Source organism: Notamacropus eugenii, chromosome 7 (genome assembly GCF_028372415.1).
Source record: "Notamacropus eugenii isolate mMacEug1 chromosome 7, mMacEug1.pri_v2, whole genome shotgun sequence".
Taxonomy (NCBI): Eukaryota; Metazoa; Chordata; class Mammalia; order Diprotodontia; family Macropodidae; genus Notamacropus; species Notamacropus eugenii.
Window position 1 is genome coordinate 93,067,874 of NC_092878.1, and position 21,995 is coordinate 93,089,868.

At 37.9% G+C, this 21,995-nt stretch overlaps 1 protein-coding gene and 1 long non-coding RNA gene across 3 annotated transcripts in view; one reads left to right on the plus strand and one right to left on the minus strand.

The window, feature by feature from the left end:
* The window catches only part of LOC140513989 (uncharacterized), a 45,185-nt gene extending 24,779 nt beyond the window's left edge, over positions 1–20,406 (plus strand). Inside the window, exons 2-3 of the long non-coding RNA XR_011970423.1 lie at positions 13,569–13,674; positions 20,319–20,406. This is a non-coding gene — a long non-coding RNA (uncharacterized lncRNA). The remainder of the gene's footprint in view (positions 1–13,568; positions 13,675–20,318) is intronic.
* VEGFC (vascular endothelial growth factor C) overlaps positions 1–21,290 on the minus strand; it is a 158,568-nt gene extending 137,278 nt beyond the window's left edge. The window contains exon 1 of one of the 2 annotated variants that reach the window (XM_072623941.1): positions 20,349–21,290. In XM_072623941.1, the coding sequence (XP_072480042.1) occupies positions 20,349–20,492 (144 nt within the window). In that variant the 5' untranslated portion in view covers positions 20,493–21,290. Of the gene's footprint in view, positions 1–18,279; positions 19,856–20,348 lie in introns of those variants that run through there. The other variant, XM_072623942.1, reaches the window with a different exon arrangement.
* Between the last annotated feature and the right edge of the window lie 705 nt (positions 21,291–21,995).

The following is a 21,995-nucleotide window of genomic DNA, read 5'->3' on the forward strand; positions in this document are numbered from 1 at the left end:
GCAACACTTTATAGTTAAACATCTCTTAAAAGTGGTTATCTAGTTCAGTATTCCAAATAATTGGAGGTGTTAGTTTTAAATCTTATTTTTCTTTTCAAATACAAAATTCTGAAAAAAATCTAACTTGGTGAAAGATAAGCAGGAAATATTTGCTGAAGGTCAACTCCAATCCTTTCAACTAATATAGCAGTATTTTTTAAAAACTCTATCTGTATTAAAAGCAATAGTTTCAGTTGTAAATATGTTAGGGCATACAACTGCATATACAGAGCTAGTTCAGAAATTCAGCACTTTAAGACAGATTAATGTACTAATTTGTAAGCTAATATATTTTGGTGGACACTTTTTCCAAGCCTAATAAGAAGAAATACTGGTATTTTGTATGTTTTACAGTCATCCTTTTTGCTCACTTCTTTTAAGTTTGTTCTCAAGAAAATTATTAGAATTTGAACTGGACAGGAAATCTCCCAAAGTCGCTGATTGTCTGTTATCCTTAAGTTAATTGTGAGAACCTGCCTATTATCCTTTTCCCCTTAGATAACAACTTCCTGCCGAAGGTCTTAAATGTTTACCAAGTTTGCATGACCCAAAAAACTGATCAGCAATACAGAAAAGACTGCTCATGTGCTCAGCCATGTGTGCTCTGGCCAGTTAGAATTCCCAAATCTCCAAGATCAACCAAATAATAATATTGACAAGAAATAAATAATGACAGACATGCATGCAGATTTTCTTCTACAAAGGAATGCACAATTCAACTTCAAGTTGCAAGGTGACCAAAATCTCATTCTATGATCTTCAACTGGATACCACTTCTTATATCAGCATGACAAAAACTGACAAAGGACAGAGGAAATCTACAGACTGAGAGAAAAGTGTCCCTCAGTTGTAAATACCCAAGGGGGCCCTATACCTTTCAAGGTCCCATGCAGATTTTATCCCTGTATGAACTTGCAAACTCTTAACAAATCTTTTACAATTCCCATTGTTTACACACACACACACACACACACACACACACACACACACGTGTATATACATATATACACGTGATTTTACTTTGAGTTTTACCTTCATTTTTTTTTTGCTGAGGTAAAATGTTTACTACAAAATTCTCTTTTAAATGTTGAGGAATGGACAGAAGAGCCTGAATTACTTTTCTGAACCTCTGACTCAGCCCCATGATGCTTGGTCAAGTTACATTCAGCTCTAAATATATAAATTTATGAACAGTAGAGCCAGAATGAACCTTAGAGGTCATCTAATCTAACTTCCTCATTTTACAAGTGAAAAAGTTGAGGTCTAATGCCAATGTGGGAAAAGTGAATTACCTAAGGTCATACTGGAATTGAAGTCAGATTTTCTGAACTCCTAGAAGAATAATTCATCTTTATTCACCTAGTAACTTCTTGGCTTATCACACTTTGACACCAAGGCAGCTAAACTGGGATTTAGTTACTCTTATGACTAGACTTGTTTGTGGTAGGACACTCCATTCCTTGTGTAAATAGATGAGGTAAGAAACTATACCATGACCAAAGATGGCAATGTCAGCTTGTAAGCAAAGTCTCCTAATTTATTAACGGGTTATTTACCAACCTTTATAATCCTCTGAAAGGATGAAAGCACAGGACTTGATATAAATAGAAATACCATAAACTCATTTAAATGGTCTATGGCTACAGAAAACTCTTCTGGATTTAGAATCTCTGGTCAATTCCAATGATAATACGTTTTGAATATAACAAGGGTAAAAAATCCTTTCACACACTTTTCATCTAGAAAAAATGATGCTCAGCTAAATTTTCATTTGTTTATGAAAGTATGTTAAAAGAAATGAGAATAATTTTGTTTTTAACTGATGGTTTATAGTCTCCAATTGTACTTTCTAAAGGAAATCTCATCCTTTTTAAAATTTAACATAATTTACTAGATTATAAATTCCTTGATATTATACATTCCTGCCTCATCTAAACTACCACTTAGTGCAGTACCCTGTAAATAGGAAGTATTAACATAGATTTTCTGGGTTGTTTGATATCCTGTAGGCAAAAAAAGAAAAAAAAAATTCTCATTACCCAAATAAAAAAGGTGGAAATGTCTGCTGCAGAGAAAATAACTTTGCATAGATTATCATGGGTATAAGCACATCAATAAGAAAAGAGGCTCAGGATCACAAGATTATAGATTTAGAGAGAGAAAGGATATCAGTACAATCCTTTACTTCATAAAGAAGAAACAGGCTCAGGGCGGTTAAGTGACTTGAAGTCACACTGGTAGTGTGTTGTGCAGATGGGATTTTAACTCAGGTTCTCTGGCCAAAGCAACATACTTTCCCTGGTATTGTAAATTAATAATTAGCTTAAGCGATATAAATATGTTCCATTAACCCTCTCTGAGCCTTAATGTCCTCATCTGTAAAATAGGTGGAGGGTGACCCTACATAGTTCTTTCAAACTCAAAGTCTATGATCCTGCAATCCAATGTATTCTATCTTAAAGTTGAATTATATTACTATCTGTATTTCTCCCTCTAAACATATGAACAAGTAACCTTGTTTAATGGTTTATTTTTTTTTTTCTTCCTTGTTTCAGTATTAAGCATACAGATGTGGAGGACAGATATAATCCTCTTCTTAGATAGAAGGCTATTATCACAAGTGAAAGATGCATTCACAAACATCTGTAAAGATGTAAATATTTTAGGTTTCTATCACAGAGTATATCATAAGCTACTTAAATACAGCTCAGTATTATTTATCTGTATCTCTTCTTTGTTCCTCCTCCATATCAGTTCAGTATCATACAACAAAAACAGATGCACAAGGCAGAGTATAATGCTGCACTCATAGTAGACTAACAATTATCTTGCAAAATAGCTAATGAAATTAAACAAAACCTATTGCCTTGAGGAAATAAGAGCATATAAGGAAGAAGAGATACATTCTGGAAATGGAAAGAACCAGTTACATTATTGAATAGCAGTCAAAATATCAGACAGGACAACCAGAATGGAATAGAAAGCACTTGCAGTCATTCTGAACACTGAAACAAGAAAGGAAAGGTTGCTGTATTTCACTGAAACTCATCTAGATCTCTACCCTTAACTTTTTTATTTAAGCCTGCTAAAAAGTTTGGCTTAAGTGAGTATTGTAGTATGAAGGTCTATGATTATCAAGCACATTCTACCTTGATGAATCAACACAAACAGCAGATTTCCCACACCAACTAATGGTTCTTCTTGTTCTGATTCAGTACTCAGAAACCTCTCCCAACAGTACTTAATGCAAACCTTTAAGATGCCATAAAATACTGAATTTACATGTAGTAATCACTTGACCTCTAAATTGGCAGTACCAGACAAATCTAGCTATATAGACTATTCAGGAAAGTTAGACTAACCAGTATAATTACTATGAGATTATTTCACCTAACTGTTAATTCAATAAGGGACAAGTAAAGAAAGCTTCCAGAAACTGCTTAAACTAAGAAATCCTTAAGAGATAAGCTGGGAAATTACAGGAGAATCTTGTGAGTGCCCTGTTGACTCTGTTAATTGATTAAGAGATAAAAAAATATGCTCACAAGAAAACATAAAAAGTACAAAAGGGGACACAAACCAATGGAACAATTTTGTTGTTACCTCATTAAATCATGTGTATGTATGTATATAACTTAAAATTGCTCACAGTTTCTTATATAATCCTTATACTTCTTTGTATATTGAAATTTTTGTTTATTGATAATCGCCCAGATTAAAATAAGAAAATATATTCTAAAAAAGAGAGATAAAACCCAACTTTACTAGAATAACAAGCTAATGCATACAATATATCACTGTAGGGATAGGAGCTACAAAGCTTCTCCCTACAAAATTGCATGGCAAAACAGTCTAAACAATTTAGAGGTGCTGAATGAGAAAACTTAGCTAAGCCCATGGGCAGCTAGGTGGTATAATGGATAGAGTGCTAAACCTGAGTTCAAATCTAACCAGACATTTACTAGCTATGTGATACTGGACAAGTTATTTAACCCTGTTTGCCTCAGTTTCCCATTCATAAAACAGTGAAAGAAGCGGTAAACCATTGTAGTACCACTGCCAAGAAAACTCTAAATGGGGTTATGAAGAGTCAGACACAAATGAAAATGACTGAACAACATTCCAAGACTAATTATACTGTATTTAATTTCTCATATATGGAAAATATATGTTCACAAAAAATGGGACTTTGGGGATTGATGACTACCATAGATGAAATATGCAGATTTATGCTAATTAAACAATTTAAAAATAATCTTTCCCCCTCCTAACCTGTTGAGGTCTCCTTAGCTTTTTACTCTATGGAATAAAAAAGCTTTTTTGATCTTCTCAAAACATGAAGAGAAGTCAAATAGATGCTAGAGTCAACTGATGGTACCATGAATAGCCTATTAGCAGTGTGGCCTGAGCAAGTAACTTAGGTTCTCTTTGCCTCAGTTTCCTCAACTTTAAAGCTGGGATAATAACAACACCTCCCTCACAGGGCTGTTGTGAGGATCAAATAAAGTAATATTTCTAAAAGTGCCTAAATATTTAGCCCATTGCCTGGCACAGAGCTGACGCAATACAAATGCTTATTCCCTTCCCCCTTTTATGGAACAGAAATAAGTTATTGTAAATGAATTCTTTTTCTATATTTATAAAATTCAATGTAGTTTCCAAAACACAATTGATATTTTAATGATAGATTCTATATCTGAGTATAATATAAATCAAAGCAAATTGCATTTAATTGAGCAATCAAATTTACTTACTTTTGGATTCCACCAAATTTATTGGATTTTTCTCTTCTTTCCAGATTCATACAGAGGTTATTTCCCCAATATTCTGTCCTTGATTCTGTCATCATTTTCATTGTGATCATCATCTTCTCCTCCTTTTTCCTCTCCATTTCCTTCTCTCTTTCTCTCCCAATTTCATTCAACTCAAATCATTTTAGGAATATCATCTCACATAGGCAATTACAAAATCTAAGTCTCTCTTATTAACTTCAGACTCACATCTCCAATGGTATGGCATGTGGCATATAGCACTAGAGGAAGTACCATCTGGAGTCAGGAAGGCCTGTGCTCAAATGCCACCTCTTATCTTACTGGCTATGTAACCATGGATGAGTACTTAACTCTACTTAGTCCAAATTTCTTCATGTGAAAAATGAGAATAAAAATTAGTAATAGCCATTGCTTCCTAAGGTTTGTTTCAAGTTCTAGCTTTCCTTATGACTTCATGGTTATTCTCTTGTAGGAAGAGCATTCACCTTGTTATTCCTGTTAAAACTACAGAATTATTTTCAACTCCTTCCTCTCCCCATTCTCTGATATAAAATGGATTACCAAGGCCTGTCAATTCTACCTCTTCAAATACCTCCCAACTTCAGTCCCCTTTAAATTCTGTCACGTGCCACCCAACTACAGCCTCTCCTTATCCCTCCTTGTGCTACTGCATTAGCCTACTAAAGGTCTTCCCAATACAACTATTCCCCTCTCCAAATGAACTTGTTAGCTTTTCAGACTTCTTCGGAGTAAGGATAGATAAATTTTGATAAGAGGAAATAAGGCAAGAATTAGCTAGCTGCGGATAAAATACTGCATCTGGAGTCAGAAAGAACTGAGTTCAAATTTGACTCAAATGAGAGTGACAACTAAACAACTTTGAGTTGAGTAAAAACAAATACAAAAATGGAAGAGGGACATTACTCTCGCAAAGGTAACCATGGGTCTATATTAGTCCTAAATTTCAGTGCATTTCTGTTTCCAAAAGTCCTCTGCCCTTCCTTCCTCTATAACATCTCAAACACTTAATTCTACCACCTTATCTTCTTTCTACTGTCCTTCCCCACAGAATTCATAGTTTTCACTATCTCTGTAACTATACAGAACACATGCATTCTATATTTCTGCACATGAACATGAACATGATCATGCATGCTTGAAGATGGACAGATGGTGTACTATTAAATGACTTTTGTTAAAAAAAAAATCAAAATGTACCCAAAAACCCTTGTAATCTTCATACATAGATGTCTCTGCCAGTAGCTATGTTCTATATCCCTTAACTACAAACTCCATGTGCCAGAAAGTTTTAATTCATGGGCAAGAATTCAACTTCGTTCAGCAATAAGTCATTACAATTGTTGCCAAATTAAATTCAGAAGATGGTGTTAATTCCAGCACAGAAAATAACATTGTTACCACCATCACTTTTCAATGCAAGGCACAATCTTGCCTGTGAAGATGCAAATGAAGCCAGATTGCAAATAGGAAAAACCTGAAAGCTGTTTAACTTGGATTATTATCACTTCACACATTCTGGTTTGTGTTTGAGTATGAGACACTCTACATTTAAATTGTTAGGATGCTTTCCCTAGGCTTAGCATCCAAAAGTTTGAACTTTAAGAGTAAATCTATTTTCACCCATACTTCATTTAATTTGTATTTGAAACAGAAAACTCAACACTTTCATTTTAGGAAATTTTCTAACATGTTGTGATTTAGTCATTCTAAGAGTTCTAGCTTTTCTCATCTATCAAATAAACGGATCAGACTAAGATGGGCTCTAAATTTCAGGTGAAAGACTGAGTTCATGTTATGTGAGAACTGGTTGAAAGAATTAAGCATTCTTAGCATGGAGAAGAGAAAAAGCAGGGAGAACAAGGGTTATTTTCAATTATCTGAAGAGCTGTCATGTATGAAGGATTTGAATGGGCATGGTAGTGCAGAACTAGGAGCAATGAGTAATTGTTGCAAAGAGGCAAATTTTGGACTGATGTCAGGAAAAAAATTATTACCATTTAAATTAATGTTGTTCCTTGAGAGATGATGGATTCCCCTTCTTGGAAATCTGCAAACAGAAGCTGAATGGTCACTTATCAAGAATATCATATTGTGGATATCTTTCACATATAGGTCGGACTTGATAGCTGCCGAGGTCCCTTTCAATATTCCAGTTCTATGTGATTCCCTTTCCTTATTGCTGTTAAATCCTATAATGTCAAGGACAATTCTAGCAATATCTAAATTAAACTTTCTGAAATATATCTTCATATATACATATACATATGTATACACACACTCACACATGTGTGTATGTATGTATGCATGTATAGAGAGACAGAGAGAACTTTAAGACTTTTGGAACATCCCATACACACATACCTTCAAGATTTATGGGATCATACTTTGAGAACCAGAAGGGATTTTGGGTGCATTCTGGTACAAATCCTTTCATTTTACAGATGAGGAAATTGAGCTCCCCAAAGGTGAAGTGACTTTTTCTTCATCACACAGCTATTAAGAGGCAGAGCCAGGGTTTAAATCCAGGTCATTTGAGTACTTCATACCTTCTCTGGTTACTTTCATCTCTAAGACTCTCAGAAGGTGTGAATCAGCAAGTACAGACTGAACAGTTACTTTATGCTCAACTCGCGAAAAATACAAAAGAAGCTGATGAAAAATTTCTAAGTCTGAAGATGTTTTACAAGCTAATTAATAATGCTTATATGGATGACATAATGGTGTAAAAGGATGCAGAAGAAAAACCCAACATTGACTGCCTTACAATCCAAGGAAGCATTCTGTCTAAATAGAGTATAAGGAGAGAACAGAATTCAGGGACAACCTTTCTCCTGTGGAATACTCCAGCTGTGATGGCCCCAATGTATTAGTGGGTACCTATAGAGTGCAGAGTGGGTGAAAAGACTATTCCATCTAGGTTATTCATCAGTCCAGAAATGGATCTGCAAACTATCAAATCTAAGTAAGCCTACTCTACTGACTATCCAGAGAGTTGGGAGGGTGGTCAAAAAAATTGACACATGATTACCACGGATGTGCTACGATTTGTCTGGGTGGTGACCAAGCTGATACATGACAGTCAGAAGAAAATGTAGGAAGAACTTATGCATTTAACCAGAAAGTTCCCATTGATGGAATATACTGAAGGTACACTATATATGACTTTAAGGTATGATGGTAGGGACAGTGTATCTGAATATTACTTTTTTACTACATGCAGGTTTGACTTACATATGGCCTCTGTACTTGGTCTATGGTATACAACATTAATATAGCTGTCACATACTGTGTACTCACCATGCATGCTCAGCACAACTTGCAATTTTTGTTGATTTTATTTTCACAGAAGGGTATACAAACAGGTCTGCATTTTCTGCTCTGCCTGTGATCATTCATGGGAGAAATTGCTAGGACTCCATTTTCCATGAGACTATATGGCAATAGCCCAAAAAGAAGCAAAGTGATGTGTGAAAAAGGTGGGATGGGATTTTAGGGGAGAGTTCTGTTGTGTTGGGGACCATGTCAAGAGGTCAGAGGAGCAACTAAGACTACCAATGGGGGTGTTTAGGAATGCAGGAATCCTGGAGTGTGCCTGAGGGCCCACAAAGCAAGGAAGGAGGACAATTAAGCTGTAGGTAAACTACAGAGGCCAGCTGATTATACCAGCAGAGGTATGCACAAGACACCACATGGGCAAAATTTCATTATCTTCAGGCTAAAAAGGAACCTTTCTACTGGAGTAGTGAATTTGGAGGAACTTTTATCCCAAACTATTCAAGGATGAAGGAGGACAAGATTTTGTTTGCTCAGGAATGTATGTGATCACAAGATCACAGAGTCTGAGCTAGAAAGGATGTCAATGGTCCTTTAGTCCAATATTATTATTCCATTATTCTACCATACATTTCAGTCCCAGCTAAATAATTTACTATTTCCATTGCTTGTATCTGTAAGTATGGGGATCAAATGAATATCTAGAAACAAGTTCATCTTACAGTTTTACAGTTTCAAAATGATGGAGGGGGGAGCAAAGTGGGGGCAAAATGAGTCAAATAAGGTGAATTACTATTAAAATTACTTATGGTTTGAACCTGGGTCCAAGAGAGTTGAGAGTAGATAGGGATGACATAAAATAACAGAAAATATTTTTTCCTCAATTATTTCTTTAATTTTTATATTTGTTACTCAAGTAGCTGTATTTGATTTTTTTTTACTTCACATATTTAATGTTAGAATTTTCCAGAAGGTTACTATAGCTTTGGGACTACATGGTACTCTTATCCTTTCTGTTGACCTAAAGAATTACTTTTTCATCACAGAACATTTATTTTCATATATTTCTACTTTACTTTGTGTTCTTAGTTAATAAATTTTCTGATCATTTTAATCATAACAAAACATGATGGTAAGATACTTAATAAACTTATTATGTTTACAGTATAAGCCATCCCAATAAAGGCTCTTATTAATATATTTTAGAAATTGATGTAGAAAAAAAGTGAAAGATGAATACAATAAATCAGAGGACAATAATACTTTTTTTCTTTCTCCCCACAGTGGCTAACATAGTGATACACACACACACACACAGAGTAGGGAGTAAATTAATTGTTGAGTGAATGAAACAGATTTTTCATCCTTAAAGTATGGAGTTGATTGCACATGTCTGAAAAATATTTATAGGGGGAAATTCATTAAATGGATTTTAAGCTAATGGGGAAGAAGCTAAGAAAATGATTTCTGCATTACAATACTTGATACAATACCTGTTTACTTGAAAGGTTTTACCCAAAAAACTTGCTTCTAGTGGAAGTGCATAAAAAGTTCTACCATGGGGGCCAAATTTAGTGAACATTGTTATCAGTAACTTGGATGGCTGATTAAAGGCATAATTGATTTGTCAATATCTTGAATGTAAAATTGCTACTTTAGCACAAGAAAACCATTTTGGAACTACATTAACCCTTTGGTACCACTAGTATACCACTAAGGAACTTGAAAAACCATTCACTATAATTATCTCTTCTAGATATTTTTAAAGCAACCACTTACGCGTGATACTACGGTGAATTCTCTGAAGAGCAAATTAAATAGAAACAGTCTCTGGTCTCCAGCAGATGATGATATATAGACCTAATGGATTCTATCTATGATAATGTTTTACTCTGAAATATAATATCATTATCCAAGAACACATGCAAAAAAAAATAAATGATAGAAGAAACCATTAAAAATAGCAAGAAGTTTTGGATAAACTAAACTTTTAAAGAAGACCATTCATACCTTAGTGGTTGAAGAAATTCTATACTGACTTGTCATTATAGTTAATAAGCACCCTTTGATATATCCCATATGTAAATCTAGATTTTTCAGAAGCAGATCTTGCTCAAGTGCATCTCATATAGAAAGCATAGCTACCAGGGATTATTCAGTTGGGAAAAATTACAACAGCAAGTGTCTGGAGGAGGGAGGAGAAATCCGACCTCTACTGGCTAAACCAACACTCAAAGGCATTCATTTGTGAAAGGTCATAGGGAATACTTCCAGCACTCCTCTAGTGAAGTTACACAGAAGAATTAAGGTAGCTATCAAAAGTGACTAATTACTTCTAGGAATTCTTATTGGGCATCATGCTAAGTTTCTGGATCTTGCTGTACTAACAATGAATTAACTCTGTCTCACAACCTATTTTTAGTTAGAAAGTACACTTAAGAAAGTCCAAGGTTATTTCAAGTGATTGCCTTGGTGGGAAATTACACTATAGATGAATGATACTGTTTGATTCTTCACTATATTAGAATACTTCTCTCTGCTTTGTTATTGATCTATTTCTCAGAGAAAGAAGTCATTTCCAGGAGTGACAATGGGGATTCATATTCAGCTGAAAGTCTACTAAAAACTGCAGGCCTTTCTCATATGAGTACTCTTTTTCTATATCTTCCCAATTTTATATCTCTCAGTCTAATTTTTTGAATCCAAACATGGCTTTACATTTAGTCCTATGAAATAAGTTATCTTTCAACCTCTCACAAAGTAAATTATTGTTGTTCAGTCATTCCAGTTCTGTTGAACTCTTTGTAACCCCATTTGGGGTTTTCTTGGCAAAGATACTAGAGTGGTTTGCCATTTCCTTCTCCAGCTCATTTTACAAATGAGGAAACTAAGGTAAACAGGGTTTAGTGAACTACCTGGAGTCACACAGCTAGTAAGTCTCTGAGGCTGATATGGAGTCTTCCTGACTTCAGGCCCAGCGTTCTATCCATTGTGTATGGCAAATGGGGATCACAAAACGCAGCCACTACCATCATTAATCTTTTGAATTATAAAGAAACTTAAAGATCACCTAGCCCATGTTATTCATTTTACAATTGAGAAAAGTGACTCCCATTTCACTTAGGACAAGGGTGCAATACAAAGGATGTATACAAATAGTCTCTTAATCATCAGCTGGTTAGGATGTGTGGATTTTGAGACATAAGATCTGGATTCAAATCCTGGCTCCTTTACTTTCTATTTGTGTGACCAACTTGCATGCGCCTTGTTTTCTCTAACTGTAAAATAGGTTAGATAGATCATCTCCCAAGATCATTTTCACCTTTAAATGTTATAAAACACACATTTCAAGGTCAAACAGTGCAAAATTAAAGAGCATGGATGAACATTAACTCAACTGGAAGTCAAGGTATGCTTTAAAAAATATGCCCTTCAAGGCAAGACATTCTTACTTCCATTCTGCATTATTTTGGAAACATGGCATGTAATAGAGGATGTGAATAATAGACAATATACAAAGAAAAACCATGTCAGCATGTGAATGTACTCAAGAAGTAGAACACAAAGAAAAGGGTGGCAGTATCCCAGTTCTCTGCTGTTAGCTGTCTGCCCCCTGAATCACCTCCAGCTAATTACATTTAGGGGCTATAAGACTAGTTATCTTGTTGAATCTGGACATGTGTGAAATGTTAGGTAAGAGAAAGTGAAAGGGCATTTTTTTTCCTATTCTCACACAGACTGTACATTTCTGAATTCTTAAATCTCCTCTCCAGGCTGCCAAAAGTAGGCAGATGGCAAGGATGATCTGTGGGAATCTGTAGAGTGCCAGACAAAGGTTATTGATGCTACAACATATGGATGGCACAGAGATGGCACTTAGTAGATAAAAACTCCTACACTTTTTGCTAGTTATTAACAAGATGTGGAACAGTAAGCTGAAAGGGCCTTAGTAAATTTTACAGCTGAGGAAACAGAGGGGCAGTGACTTGACTTCATGTCACACAGTGACCCAACTTTGTCTTTAAATTTTAATATGCGAGGTAACAGGATGTACTTACGCTATTTTGGCTATGAATTATGGTAGTGTTTGTTAATGTTTCAACATTTGCCAAATATTATTCTTAAAGTTGTCCACAGTTTAAATCCTGTTGATTTAATTTCATTCTTTCCCTTTAAATAAGAACAGATTATTTGCTGGTTTCAGTTGAATTGAATTTCAGTGCTCACCTTGGCAATGTTACTTTTTAAAGTGATTTCAAATCTTATGAATATGCTACTCATTAGCTTTCCCTACCAACCAGCTCCACATTTTTTAACTGTCAAGAGTGCCAGCATCATTCTAGTCACCTAGTCTTGAAAGCATGAATTACTTCTCCTTCTTTAATATCCAATAAACGTCTCACTTTTGTCAACTGAGTCTTCCTTCAAAATCTCTCTCACCTTCTTCCAAGTCATTCCACTCCCCACTGCCTCAACCTCTCATCACTTTGAGCCTGGATTATTGCATTAATCTTCTAACCCAGATTTCTAATCTCAGGTCTCTCTCACCTTTCTCCCACTCTCCACTCATCTATGCTGCATATTGTTTCCGGATTAAGGTTCTTAAAAGATTACTCTGTCACATGTTTCACTTGCTTAGGAAAATCTAAGAACATCTCAAGGTATAGTGCTTAGGTTGATCCAGGAGGGAGTGCATTCTAGCCATGGAATATGGAGTACTTACAACTTGCTCACAGTATGTGAAAGGCCTTCTTTGAGAAAGTTTTGCTGCAGTGTACAGTATGAGAGGTAAAGTAATATGTAATCAGCCTGGAAAGAGGTTTTGAAACCAGACAGCAAAGATATTTCAATAACAAATATAAGAGACTATGTTTGATCCCAGTAGCAACAGAGAAATACCAAAGGTCCTTGAACAGAGTGTGGCATAGTGGCACAGTCCCACCTCAGCTTCAAGAATATCAGTGCAGAAGTTGCATGGAAGAGGGACTAGAGGAGGAAAGACTGTATTCAGGGAAATAAACTCAGACTCTATTCAAATAATCTAAACCAAAAAAATGATAAGGACGGTGAATTAGGAAAAAAGTAAGGAAGAAGATGGAGCAGCTAAGTAGCTCAACTGATAAGAGTATCAGGCCTTAGTATCAGGCACACACTCACTAGTTGTGTGACCCCAGCCAAGTCACTTAATCCTTTTGCCTCAGTTTCCCCATCTGTAAAATAAACTGGAGAAGGTATTGGCAAACCTCTTTAAGTATCTTTGCCAGGAAAACCCCAGATAGGATCAGGAAGAATCAGACATGACTTAAAAAAAACTCAACAACAAGGTGGCAGTTGTAAAAGATGTTGAGGTGGTATAATAGGTATAATAACTTGGCAAGCTATTAGTTGGGGGCAGTAAGAGTGAATAGTTGAGGATATGTATGCATTTTTACATATTTCTGTACGTATTTTTTTCCCTAACAGGATGTTGGCAAGAGCCCAGAAGGCAGAATGGCAGAATAGACAGTGAGGGGGCTTTGAATCCAGGACCACCAAGGTTGAAGTTCTCCTTAGGACATATCCTGCGTGGGTAAGTCATTTAACTTCCCAATGCTCTAAGTCATAAATATCAAATGTGTCTCCTACATGTTATGGGCTCACAATTCTCCTAAGTGCAATGAGAACCAAATTAAAATGTAATTGGGAAATATATAAGAAAACAAGTAACATTACATTAAAGTACAGCTAATATTACATTGTGAAATTAAGTTAATATGTGGCCTGCAGAGACCCTTAGGAACAGATTAGTGGCTCCCACTTCTATCTGAGCTTGACACCATTGCCCTAAGGCAACTTTTTATAAGCCATAGATGACATACCAACCTGCATACATATAGAGAGTTTCCTCACCAGGAGTTCCCTTTTCTAAGGAAATCATAGATTTGGTCCCTATCCTTATCCCATCTTTATCATTAATATCTAGCATAGTGCCTGGAACAGAGTAGGTGCTTAATAAATGCATTATGTTGATACCCAAGTTGCAAAGCTAAATAATTGTCCCTGACAGAAATAGGTTAGTTAAGGAAAACGGTGATTTTGAGCTGAGAAAGATGGAAGTCTGGTTTGGGATATGTTATGTCTCAAAGACAAAGGTAGAGATTTCAACAAAGCAATTGGTATTATGGAGAGATTAAGGCTAGATTTAGAGTTTGGGGAGCCCTCTGTAGAGAAAAATATTGAAATCAGGGATCTAATGTGATTACCAAGAGTGTAGAGATATAAGAGAAGAGCCCAGGACAGAATAAATTTCAGATTCCTGGTTTTCATAATCAGGCCCTAGTTTCTTTTTCTACATTGTTCTTTCTCACCTCCCTCACACAATCAAATGCTCTAGCCAAACTATTTCACTCATTGTCTCAACCACGTGCCATGCAAATGCCCGCCTCCATGCCGTTGCTCACAGAATACCCTCTATCTTTGTGAACTTTCTCTACTCATTTAATAAAGTCCTACTTGAGTTCTACCTTTCCTACAGAGCTTTCCCTCGCTGCCTCAACTGACAGAGATCTCTTCTACTTCTATACTCTTGTAGCATTAATTGTCTATAATATGCTTTTAGTATTTATTATAAGCATTTCACATGCCTATTTTTATTTCCAATATGCCCTTTATTTTCAACTAGACTGTAATCTCCTTGGGAAGAAATCATGCTTTTCATCCTTCTATCTCTATAGCACATTACCTGGCACTCAAGTAGGTATCTGAACAAATATTTGATGGTGATAGGGCACTGGACTGGGAGCAGGAGATTCGGGTTTTAGATCTCACACTCTTTAATGACCTGGGTCACCTTATTTAAACCACTTAATCTTTACGGGCTTCAGTTCCTTGATCTGTAAAATGAGGTGACTGGGATAAGTTAGATGCTCTCTAAGGCCCTTTTCTATTTATAATATTCTATGATTCTATTACACATTTGTTATCAAAGAACACAGATAATCAGATAGAAAACACATGATCTCAGCCCAAAAATCTGGTTAGTAACTAAGTACCCTACTAGACAATGTTAGATACATAAAGAGGCTTCATGGCACAGTAGATAGAGTTCTAAACTTGGAGTGAGAAAGAGATTAAAATCCTTCCTTAGACACTTACTAGCCTTGTGATCTTGGGAGTTGTCAATGCTTAGCCCCAGTACTTAGCACTGTACCTCAAATGAATAGGAGATTAATAAATATTTAGTGACTGATTAAATTCAGTTAACTTCCCTTATCCTCATTTTCCTTATCTTTAAAACTGAAATAATAATAACACCTACTTCGAGTGTTGTGAAGATTAGACAACATAATGTATAAAATCTTAAAACACTACATGAATGTGAAAAACTTGTAAGATATGGCCCCATTTACATGCCAAGACATAACTGTAATACAATGTAGAAAGTTATAAATAACATGAGAGAGATACAGATGATAAAGAAAATAAGAAAAATAAAATACTATGTGTGTGTATGTATATATACCTACGTGTCTATATACATATTTACGTATATATGTATATATATACCATGTATATATATACATATATACATATATATATAAAATTTTACCTGTCTTTTCTCAGGTTTTCTCTTTGAGTGAGGCAACAGCCATTCAGTGAATAGGCCCCTTTTAAAAAGTGAGTCAAGGGATGACCCCTTTCATCCAAAAAAAAAAAAGCCCAAAAATCAAACTGGGAGGGGAAGACCCTTAAGGTTGCTGCCCCAAAGAGAAACAGTTACTATTTACATTCACTCAGAGCTAGGAGGGCCCAAAAAACAATCATTAAGTGGTGTTTGGGATGGGACCTATTGTTGTCCAATCCAGGAGTGAGTTGGCTTTAAGGCAAACCTAAAAGACCAAGGCCTTTGAGAAAGAAACTTAGCCAGTAAACTCCTAGTTAACTTGTTAACTTCTGGCATCAAAATTTGCCTCCCTTTGGGCAGACTTTAGCTTAAATGGGCAGGGTCTCTGACTGTATTCTGGGCATCTTGATCATGTCACTGGACCCAGACTGCTCTGGAGGAGAAAGTGAGGCTCGTGACCTTGCCCAGCCCTCCCTCACTCAAATCAAAGTCAATTGCAAGTCATATCATCATCTCCCTAATGTCATGGTCTTCTTCAAGAGTAAAGGACAAAAACTACACAACACAACCACAACAACCTATCACAGTTTACTTTACTGTGAAGTACCATAGCCAAAACTAAGTTATTTTTAAATCATAATTACTATTAAAATTTTTAATCCATATATTAAGCTAATCAATGTCTATTATGTGAAACACATTCCTAAAAATAACTTATCTACAATAGAAAGAAAAGTTAATTTGGTGTTAAGTGGTGTCCAGCTCTTCATGGCAAAGATACTGGAGTGGTTTGCCATTTCTTTCTCTAGCTCATTTTACAGATGAGGAAACTGAGGCAAAAAAGAATTAAGTGACACAGCTAAGTGTCTGAGGCCAGATTTAAACTCAGGAAAATGAGTTTTCTTGGCTCCAGGGCCAGCACTCTATCCACTGTGTCCCCCAGCTGCCCCTATTAATTCTTTTTATTATTATAACAGTATCAGAATGTCTCTATTAGAACGCTTAGATACATGGCATATCTAACCTAGTAAGGGAGTATACTGTGCAGGTTAGGTCTTCCTTATCACTATCCTCAAATGTTATACACTAAAATATCCTTATTTCACTAACTAAGCTATTACCAGTCTGGTGTCCATGACGTTATCTATACTACTTTTTTAATCAAGATTTTTGGCCCATACTATCTCTTGGGATACTACTGCAGTATACCACATGGGCATAGTCTTTTGGGTCACCCAGGTATCACTTAACACCAAAATAACACATCAGCTAGCATGTAGTAATGTCTATTTGGTATATTGTTTTAATTACATTAACTGACCTCTCTAAAGATACAAATGTCCTAGCATGAAATGACAAAGTGCAAATAAACCCAATTAATCTCATGTTGACAAGAGGATGGATTAGAAAATTTGCCACGTTTTCCTATTCCTTTGGGTTTGATTAAACTCTTTCATATTTTCTCCTTTTCATCTTCCCCTTTTTCTCACCAGTTCGAGCTAAACTTAATCCCCACAGAAACAAAGTTCTTTGCTTTTTTCACTTTTTGCCTGTCCTTTTAAGCATTTGAGAAAACTTAAAAAAATTTTTTTTTTAGTAAATTGTACACTTAGAATTACACAGAATGGAATAGGATTCTTAGTTCCAGTGTAACATACGAATTAGCAAGACCTCACTCTCATTTCTGATTTGACCACTCTCTAACTATATGACCTTGGGCAGACGGGGAGGATAAAGTTCACCTTGATGTAAGGCACTGTTGGAATTGAGTTGTAAAATCCTTAAATTACATATGTATAAGCTTCTATATATGACAGAAAAAGAACTAGATTCTCCCAGTGCAAAAATCTATCTTTGGTCATAAATTTGACAAGCAAGGAAATAATCTAAGCTTTTGAAATCTCTGGGATTCCATTTAGAATACTACTGTTCCAGTATTATTACATGGGAACTGTCCGTTAAGCCACTGAGTTATAGATCATTTAATGCAGCAAAAAGGCACTGATTGGTATCCCTACGCTCTCAGTGGCTTAATGGTATGGATTCATAAAGTCCTGAATAATAAAAAAAAAAAGGTATTAACAAGTAGAATTCAGTGTCACTATTATATTCTTATCAAACTATATGTAAAATTGAGTTGAAAAAGGAAAACATAGTTTATATGTACCCCAAACCAGACATTTAAATTCTTTACTTTGAAAAGGAAAACTCAAGTAACAAGAAGGGATAAGAACTCTGTATATAAAGATGATCAACCTTTTGTTTAATTAGTTGTTCTCCATATTACTAATACTTATTCAGAAATTAAATTTGATTCTTCCTCCTCCCCCAGAGCCAAAACCAACATCCTTACAAAACATCCATATACAGAATAGCACACTGGGAATAACCAAGTCAGTTCTATTAGTTGAATTAGCTGTCTTTTCCAGAAGCACAGATACTGTTTGATACCTGCTTTATCAAATGATTTCTTATTCAGATGTCCCTTTCCATACCCAACTCCCCAATTCTTCAACAAAACCAAAAGAAATTATTTTTAAAACCACAGAACAGAAATTATGGTTCACTCACACATCTCCAGTGCTTTGCTTTTCCAGAAAGAGAAAGTGAATATGTGTATTTGGTTCAGATGTGCAATTTCATCCTTATAGGGAAGTCCAACTGTAGAGGTACATATGAGCAACTCTTCTGTAACTTGAAGTCTTGGAAAGTTATTTGAGGGGTAGGGAGAAAGTAAGTGACTTGTTGGGAGGAGGGCACTCACAAGTTAAGTGACATCACTTAACCTTTTACACCCAAAGGGTCACAAAGCTAATATATGTCAGAAGCTGGGTCTTCCTGATTCCAAGGTCAGCCCTCTGTCCATTATAAAACACTACTTCACACATCTGCTTAATTTGCAATAATATTCGAAGCATAAGAAAAGTGTCAACTCTGCCACATTGCATTTTATAACATTTTTGGTCACTAAATCATCCACATCGATGAAGTTACAGTTAGCATCAGCATTAATAGGGGCAACTATTTACAAAGGGTATAAAATACATTGTTATTAACTGTTATACAACTCAGCTTACATTGTCCTAGCTCAAAAGTGTTTTCCACCATTCTATTGTTTAACTAAAATAATAATTTGAGGTCAATTTGTAAATTATTTTAAGATCATAGTTAATTAATAAAGAGTTTCCTTAACTTATTAAGTTTAATAGTAGTTGCATTTTTTAAAAAAGCTAGATAATTAACTCAACAATGCATTTTCTTTAGTTTAGTTCACTGAAAAAAATTGACAAACTACGAGAAGACTCATTAAAGTACTTTGTAAAGTTATCCTTCCCATTCATTCAAATATTCTGAAAATTCTGCTCATGCACATGACGTTTTGATGCTTAAAAATTCTAGATGAACTTGATCAGTACTTTTTTTACTCTGAAAATTAACTCTAAGGCACAATTTGGCCTATCGAAAAGCTGTAACAATCCCCCTGTTCTCTGTGGTCAATAAGTATTTTAAATTGTCATCAATGTCAGATTGACATACCAGTTAATGGTAGCTAAGGACAAATAAACATAAGAGTGGAGTAGGTGAAAAGTAATTCAATAAACTCAGAGTAGACACATCATGTCACTTGGCTGCCTTTCCATCCTGCCAAAAACTGAAATGGAACGCTATGGTAAAGTTCTACAGACATTGCTTTACTGATTCAAAAAAACTGATATCTGGGCACAATAAGCAGCTTTAATGAGGTACACTGTATGATATAACTTTTTTAAGCGTACTTTTTAAGTACGCCCTCTTACCAACATCAGGTGTAAGTTGCATGTTAAAACCTTCTGGAGTAACAGTTAATCTTTTGGAAGAGCAAGGAAACAGCAGTTTGAAGGCAAACAAGCTGAATCTCAGCCTGGAAAGTAAGGACTCTAACTGCTCTTCACCAGCTTTTTCAGACTCGATTAGTCTTCAGCATATCATTAAGAAATCTAAGTGCAGCGTAGAGAAAACCACCTTGGTTTCCTAAGGAGGTGATAAGAATCACCTCCAGTTTCATCTGAAATTGAACAAGTTTCTTTCCCCAAGTGTGGCTGGGACGTCTTAATCCATCCATCATTCCCTAGTTATTAGGCTCTCCTTTTGTATTCATTTCCCCTCCCCACCCCCTCCAAGGCGCCTGAATGAGCCTCCCCGCATCGCAGCAACTCAATGAAATCTTGTAGGTTGACTGGTCATCTATGCCCACGGACAAAACTGCCTTCTTGTACCTTTGATTTGCCTGGGAAGGCGCACTTCTGCTGCCCTGTCTTCGACTGAGCATTACAACAGTTGGATTACCGGGCAGAGCTCGGCTTTCTATTTGTTGCATCCATTGGGATCACTGGTATCACTAGGCACCTCTTTCGGTACTTAACTAACCTCTCCCTCCTCCGCCCCCCCCCCCCCCCCCCCCCCCCCGCCCTATTTGTTTTTAACAGAAGTTTGTAAGTTTCTTTCTTCGGTGAAAATGAGATGCAATCTGTATCCTTAGCCCCGACTTCCCAAGGGTTACAACACCACACAAACTTTCTCTCCGGACGGGTTCGCTTACAGGAGCACTCTGCCCCCTTTCCTCTCCCCAGAGGCAGCAAGAGCGGCAGCCCAGCACTTACCTTCGCCTCCCCCAGATCCGGTTCTTCCTCGTAATAGCCCTGTCCCGACTCATACGCCGCGGCTGCGGCCGGCGCCCGAGGTCCCAGGAGCAGAGCTGCAGCAAGCAGGGAGTAGACCAGGGAGAGTAAGCCCAGCAAGTGCATGGTGAACGGGCTCCTTAGGGGGGTTGGGGCGGGGGGGAAGGGGTGGGGGAGACTAGTGCGTTTACGGGGGGGCAGGGGGTGGGGGCTTGGGTGCCCCTGCAATGATGAGCGCTCCTGGTGTTCCTTGCCCCCAATATCCAGCCAGTAAAAAGCCTGGGGGACGGACAAGAGGCGGCAGCGGTGGCGGCTCCGTTGCGCGGGGGCTCCAAACTTTTTTCAACTTGCTCTCCAAGTAACTGCTGGGGAAAGTCGGAGCTTGTCAGGTAAAAACCCTCACAGGAAACCGGACATCCGAGTTCTCCTCATTCAAGAGACTGGGAGGTGAAGGGAGAGCGAGAGAGAGAGAGGAGAACTCACTCCCTCCTTTTGTTTTTCTTCGGGGAGGGGGGAAGTGCATAAACACAACCCCCCCTTTAAAAAGTCTTCAGCACCACGGATTGTTCCCCCCACCCCCCTCCCTCCTTTCCCCTAAGGAAGCCCCCGAGGGGGCAGCAGCCACAGCTGGAGAGTCTGCAGCGGGGGTGCCGGGGGGCGGGGGGCAGAAGCAGCGGCGCAGACTGCCGCGGCTCAGTCCCCCGACTTGGCCGGCTCCGGGGCTCCCGGCGGCGGCGGCGGCGGCGGCGGGGTCCCGGGTGCTCGGGCGTCCTCAGCGCGTGGAGCTGTGCGGCCGCGGTAGCGGCAGCAGCAACAGCGGCGGTCGCAGGGGGAGGGCATGACTGATGCGCCCTCTGCCTGCGCTTATGTGAGAGAAAGCGGCTGACGAGGGAGCGGGCGAGCTGGACTCCCTCCCTCTCACTTTCCCTCGGAAACCTCTGGCCCTCGAGCTGGTCCCCTCCCCTCCCCCTCCCCCTCCATGTGCAGTCCCCTTGCCTCATCCCGGCTGCGGGAGCACAAAACCTCGGCCCTGGGGGCTGGCCCGTCCCTAGGAAGAAAGGCGGCCTCGCTGGGTAAAGTTGCAGGGAGTGGGGGAATGGGTGAACTTGGGACGGGGCAACCGACCAGACCCCCGCAACCCCTCCGGCTCCTTGCCAGTCACTTCTCACCTCCCCCGGCTACAGGTTTTAGCGCAGCCTGGAAGTTGGAAGGGAGAGTTCCAAGTGAAAGTCATCACCAGCATGGCGGAGATCCCGTGGGAGACACCACACACCACACACACACACACACACACACACACACACACACACACACACACACACACACACACACATTCTCCTTTGGAGGACTTGGGAGTCATGGGACCCAAGCGAGAACAGAGGGTGTTAGCCCAAAAAAAATCAGTGGAGAGTGTTGGCAGTTTGGATGAGCCAAATCTTAAACTCTAGGCAGTTGGCAATTGGAGAAGAGATAGTGGTCCTTAGGAAAAGCTCTATAAGCCAAGATCTGGATTTCTGCTTTCTCTTAAGGGCACAACAGGTTACGTACCCAGTATCCCCAGGTGAGGTCTGAGAGCTCCTGTGCACACAAGTAGGAAGTGATTTTTGCAGTAGGAAGCAGTATTTAAGA